At 40.2% G+C, this 6,726-nt stretch overlaps 1 protein-coding gene across 1 annotated transcript in view; it reads right to left on the reverse strand.

The window, feature by feature from the left end:
- LOC147629083 (nicotinamidase 2-like) overlaps window positions 1-1,606 on the reverse strand; it is a 3,007-nt gene extending 1,401 nt beyond the window's left edge. The window contains exon 1 of the mRNA XM_086812329.1: window positions 1,204-1,606. Within this exon, the coding sequence (XP_086668455.1) occupies window positions 1,204-1,485 (282 nt within the window). The 5' untranslated portion in view covers window positions 1,486-1,606. The remainder of the gene's footprint in view (window positions 1-1,203) is intronic.
- Between the last annotated feature and the right edge of the window lie 5,120 nt (window positions 1,607-6,726).

A 6,726-nucleotide genomic window follows, 5' to 3' on the forward strand; every position in this document is an offset into this window, starting at 1 on the left:
TAATAGCCCCCCCCTTTTGAGGGGGATGTAGCAGAGCTAGACACTCACACACACAACCCTGCGTTGTCTTTATATATATATATATATATTTAAAAGCCCCCCCTTTTGAGGGGGATGTAGCAGAGCTAGACACTCACACACAACCCTATGGTGCCAGGGCTCGAACCCCTCACACGCGTTGTCTTTATATATATATATATTTTTAAAAGCCCCCCCTTTTGAGGGGGATGTAGCAGAGCTAGAAGCTACACCACTCATACACACAACCCTATGGTGTCAGGGCTTTAACCCATGACCTCTTGGGTAGGGTGGGTCGTGATGAAGTGAGCCACTCGAGCCCCACACGCATTCTCTTTGTATATATATTTTTAAAAGCCCCCTTTTAAGGGGATGTGGCAGAGCTAGAAGCTACACCACTCACACACACAACCCTATGGTGTCAGGGCTCGAACCCCTCACACGCGTTGTCTTTATATATATATATATTTTTAAAAGCCCCCCCTTTTGAGGGGGGTGTAGCAGAGCTAGAAGCTACACCACTCATACACAACCCTATGGTGTCAGGGCTTTAACCCATGACCTCTTGGGTAGGGTGGGTCGTGATGAAGTGAGCCACTCGAGCCCCTCACACGCGTTGTCTTTATATATATATATTTTTAAAAGCCCCTCCTTTTGAGGGGGATGTAGCAGAGCTAGAAGCTACACCACTCGCAGAGCTAGAAGCTACACCACTCATACACAACCCTACTGTGTCAGGGCTTTAACCCACGACCTCTTGGGTAGGTGTTGTCTTTATATATATATATATTTTTAAAAGCCCCCTTATGAGGGGATGTAAGCAAAGCTAGAAGCTACACCACTACTCAAACACACAACCCTATGGGGTTGGGGCTCGAACCCCTCACACACACAATGTTATGGGTGTCAGGGCTTGAGAACCCACGACCTCTTGGGTAGGGTGGGTCGTGATGAACTGAGCCACTCGGGCAAGTGCCTGCTTGTTTGCATTCCTAGATTTGTGATCATTATAAAGGATACAGGTTTTTCTTTAAATTTCTGCACTTCTGATCCTTATAAAAGACGTAGGATTTTCGTTATGCTTCAGTATATCTGATCCTTTGAAAGGAGAATTATGAGCTTTTTTATGTTTTTCTTTCAAATTTTTTTAGCATTTCTGATCATCACTTTTGATCTGAGGCATACCTCCGGAATGAGCTCTGCCTCAGGGGTGCCGTCGCGAATGAGATCTGGCCACCATTCTCCCAGCATGCCATGGTCGGAGGGGCTCCTGTGGGCATGGCGGGTGTAGACCACGGGGACGCCGGCGGCACGGCAGGTGGTCACGGTCTGCTGGATGGCCGGCAAAATGGGACCTGCGATGCCCCGGAAGTACTCCTGCATGTCGATCACCAGAAGCACGGCTTGCGCGGGGTCAGGCACTCGATGCCGCACCTCGTACTCCCTGTACGACCTTCCCTCTGCCATAGCTGACTCCCGAGCTTCGAACCTCAACCACTACGAGGCCCTAACCCTAACCCTAACTTCTTCTTCTGTTGAGTCACGGGGACCGTCGAAACCCCTTTGACTCCGCTTGAGAGCTTACTCCACCCTCTCCTCGGCACGCCATCCTATCGCCACGTCATCATTATTTTTCGATGAATGCCACGTCGTTATGCCACATAATACGGCTAGGTGCCACCCGGGCTATATTCAAGTTTCCAATAGTCCCACTCTTTAGAGCCCGTTGCCCCCACCAAGGGGGATGTGTTTGAAGTTGCTCTCCCACGTAAAAATAGCATAAGAATTATTTGTCTACTTTACCTGTCACAAAGGTAACCCTTTACATAAATGGCAGTATTCTGACTATCATTGCTCAAGTGGAAAGAGGTACCTACAACATGGCTTTGCGCAGATACCTACAGCAACAAGTAACCCCTTTGAAATTTTCGTATATGAACGACTTCAAACTCCATTTGCAAAGCATCTATACCCTCGCTATTTTTTTGGGTGAAATTTCCTTTCTGCTGTGGGACTACTTATTAACATTGTTTTAGTAGAGTCTCCGTCTCAATGGCGTGCGGGACGGGGCTCTTATTTGTGCCTGTATCTCTCTCTTCTCCTATAGCATCACCATAAGTAACAACATCTTTTTCGTCTTCTAGGTCTCAAAGTGTCTAAGATTTTGGAACTGGAATTGGCCTTATTCATTTGGTTCTCATATTTTTGGCCAAGCTCAACTAGTTACATGCATTAAACTTCCTCATGTGGTTACGGAAGCTCTATGTAACACAGGGTTCAAGCCTTCAATTAATTATGCTTACCTTCATGACTAGATGGAAATTATGTTTCTCACTTTCTTGCAATACTTGATGTATTATCTCATTGTATGATTGTTTGCATCTCACAAGAGAGTTATATCATAATGACAAGTCCTTTGGTCAATATATTAGCAAGCCCTTGATACTCAAAATTATATTTATATATATATATATATATGTATGTATGTATGCATGCATGCACATATATATATACATATATGTAATATGTATATACATATATCTATATATATACATATATGCATATATGTATATATGTATATGTATGTATATATGTACACATACATACATATATGCTGTATATATATGTATATATGTACATATATACATGTATACGTATATATGTATATACAAATATATACATTATATGTAGATATATACATATATTTACATACATACATATATGTGTATGTATATACATATACATTTATATATGTATATACATATGTATATATACATATATATAGGTACATATATATACATATATACATTTATGTATATATGTATGTACATACATATATATATATATATATGTATATATGTATACGTATATACATATACACATATTGTCCCTTCTAGAGCATGGTGGGTCATTTCCTAAAGTATTTGGTGCTAAGAGATTCTAGGAAATAAGAAAATTTTAGGAAGCTGATTGGAGGCATTGTGGGTGAGAAATCAGAGAGATTGGATGGAGAAAAGAGTGGATCTACAATTGTTGATTTGCAATGGTAATCAACCTTACCAAGAAAGATCTATGGGACTATCATCTTTTTTGGCAAGATCTGTTAACCTTTCCAGAATTCCTTGAGGAGGGTTCCCACCCTTCCTCCTACTGTAAGTTCTCCCTGCATGGGGCCGAGGAAAGTGGGGGTCCACGTCTTGGGTCCTCTTTCCCTTTCTTTTCCTAATTTCACTGTCGCTTCTAATGGAGTCTCGATTGATTTCCTTTCCTTTAGCTACAATGATATTTCAACTTGCTAAGTCTCTCAAGTCCAAGGTGGAACCATAACACACGGCATGCCCAATAAGTTTGGATGTGGTTTCTTGATTGGAAGCCCATGAATCACAAACAGTATATCATGATTAAAGTTGGAACCATAGTCAGGCCATCTCACTTATAGGGATGAGGGGTGTGAAGCTTTGCGGGGTGAGGGGTGGGAGGCAAGCCTTGTAGAAGCAATTTGATTAAGAAAACTAAATTGAACATTAGGTTGCATAGGCAATGGAAAACTAAATCATTATGTCCATAATTCACAAGGCGGAGGAAAGAGTGAGATCTACAAGCTTTTGTGAGAGACATAAAGTGATGTATCTTCTAGATTTTTGGAGAGTAGGTTTTGCATTGAAATTAGAGCCTTGTTTAAGATTATCATTGAGTCTTTTTTGATGTGTTTTAAGGTGTTGATTATCTTTTTTAATTAACCATGAGTGCATTTATGGTATTTGATCCTTCTTAATTTAAGTGGCAGGTGAAGGAGGCTTGGAAAGAGGTACAAAAAGATGGGGCTAACGGAGGGAATGATGAGAAAGTGGACATGGTGCTAGAAACAGCCTTAACATGAGTAAGTCATCAAAAGTTAATGGATGTACATGGAATGTTAAAGCAATTAAAGATTAAAAAAAATGCTTTTTGGGGACTAGTTAAGGAGTGGGGGTTTTCTATTATGGCTATACAGGAACATAACTTGTTTAGTTTAAAGTCTCTTAGAAAAGATAGATACAAGGGTTAGGTTGTGTTGTATGGGGGAGTAAATGGTGGGTTTAATGGAGTGATGACTATTATAAAAAATAGCTTAAAGCCTAGTATTGTAGCTAATCATCCTAATGGTAGGATCTTGGTAGTGAGATTCTAGTGAATAGGGAAAGGATGTGGGTAGTGAATATTTATGGGGCCCATAATCATAAAATTAAAAGTGGGATGTGGGAATGGATAGCTAATTTGAATACCCAAGGGAAATGCATTATTCTGGGATATTTTAACATGGTTAAGAAATAGAGGGATAGGTGTGGGTGGAGCACAATTTTGATGGGGCAAGAAAAGAAGAGGTGAGAGGAATTAAGATGGAGAATGGGATTGATGGATGGGTGGGATATGGGTGATTGGGGATTTGACCATGGGCATACTTATTTTAACCTACAATATTTTGGCTCCTCATCTAGAATAAACAGAGTCTTCTTAACCAACAAGCTATATGGGTTCCTCGGGATTGGCATACAACTAATTGGGAGGAGGCCAAACTGAATAAGTTCCCCACAAGGAAACTAAGACTGAACAACCTGCTTCTCAAGGATGAGCTCTTTGTCAGATATACTAAGGAGGAAATTGAGAGACTTAAAAAGCGAGGAATTTCCCAGGGCTCTTGGAGAGGCAGTTTGCTAACGAGATGCAAGGTATAAGAAGGAGAGTTTGGGAAATTGAGAGTTGAGGAAAAGAGATAGGAAAGGAAGAGATGGAGTGAACTTCTAGAAACTTTACAAAAAAAGAGACAAATAGGGAAACTCAAAGCTGCTTTGTATCTTAAGTGTCAAACAAGCTTGAAAAGTGAGGATGAAAAATGTGTCAGGCGAGAGGATAGAAGATATAAATGGAAAACTTTTAATAATAGGAGAAAACTAGGATAGAAGATATAAATGGAAAACTTTTAATAATAGGAGAAAACCTGATAAGTATCTTTTCAAAATGGCTAAGGAGAAAAATTGTAAGGAAATAATGGGAAGGGTTTTGGATGAAAATGGATAAGGGTTGGAGGGAATTGACTTGATTGGGCTCCACTCTTAGTTTGAAAGAAGACTTCTCATGTAGAAGGTTTCAAGCTGAGAACAAACTATTAGGACTAATTAACAACAAAGTGGACCCTGATATAGCCAAAGTGGCTTGAGAGAGAGAGAGATAGATGCTGAAGAATGCTAGGTAGCCCTTCAAAAGTTCGAGAAAGAGAAATCCCCTAGGTGGGATGGGTTTTCAGTAGAATTCTTCATTGCCTTTTGGCCATCATTAAAGGACTTAGTTTGGAAAATTTGCAGAGAGGCTTTCACATCATGCAACTTGGATAAGGACTTGAAAGAGAGTTTGGTGAAACTCATTCCTAAACAGGTAGCTTGTGACAGATTCAATCATTGGAGACCCATTACCTTGTTGACTATTATATACAAGATCCTGGCCAAAATTATTGCTCTAAGGTTTCCCCCTATTTTCCAAGAAATCATCTCCAGGAGACAATATGGCTTCATAAAAAGGGAGGTCAATTTATGATAATATATATGCTCGTATGCTAGGGAGATATCTGGCTTTGAGGACACATCAAAAATGCATATTACTACAACTTGATCTTGAGAAGGCTTATGAGACAGGGTGCATTGGTTATTTGTTTATGGCTAGGGTGATGGAAAATTTGGGGTTTGGTCTTAGGATTGCTACATGCATATACACCCTTGCTTTGGGAGGATACTCTAAGTTGATGTTGAATGGGAGGGTGGTGGGAGGTTTTGAAGTGAATAGGTCTATGAGACAGGGTTGTCCTCTTGCTCCGCTACTTTTTGCTATTGCCTCGCATCCCTTGTTGGTAGTGGCTTTGGAAGATGCTAATGCCAAAGGAATGGTAACTGGTCTGAAGTTGAGCAATGGTGAGCAGCTAGTAATACAATGCTTTGTTGATGATTCTCTACTCTTCTTGAAAGTTGATAATGACAATGTGAGACAAGATTTATCCATTATTCCAAGAGTTTGCAAAAGCTTCTAGGTCCAAGTGCAATATACATAAGTCCAAAATAATAAGTTTGTCTCTGAGGATAATGACTTTGATCTAGAGAGATGGGGATGTGAGATTTATCCATTATTCCAAGAGTTTGCAAAAGCTTCTAGGTCCAAGTGCAATATACATAAGTCCAAAATAATAAGTTTGTCTCTGAGGATAATGACTTTGATCTAGAGAGATGGGGATGTGAGGTTATTGAGAGGGGACATATTGTCAGACATTTAGGGGTTCCTTTTGGGGTAGAAGTTACAAACAAGCAATTGACTAACTGGGCTCTATAGAGATTTTTCCATGACAAGGTAGCTATATGCAATACTGTGCTAAATGCTTACATCATGTTTTTATGCCCTATGCTAGAGTTTGGGAAGTGTCACTAGCAGAATATTGTGAGTCCCATAAGGGATTTGTTATGGAGGAATGGAAGCTCTAGCAAGAAAATCTCAATCTCGCTTGCATGGGATAAATTAAGCCTACCCAAGATTGAAGGAGGTATTGGTATTCTACATCTTCCCTCTCAGACTATAAGCAAGGATTTCCCTACTTCTTCCTAAGTGTCTTCAGTAAGAGGAGATTTGGACTAAGATGTTGAAGGAGCTTGTGGAGGACTCCCATATCTACTCAAAGGGTAGATGGCA

Source organism: Cibotium barometz, chromosome 18 (genome assembly GCF_041138505.1).
Source record: "Cibotium barometz isolate CiBa-2024 chromosome 18, ASM4113850v1, whole genome shotgun sequence".
In the NCBI taxonomy this organism is placed as follows: domain Eukaryota; kingdom Viridiplantae; phylum Streptophyta; class Polypodiopsida; order Cyatheales; family Cibotiaceae; genus Cibotium; species Cibotium barometz.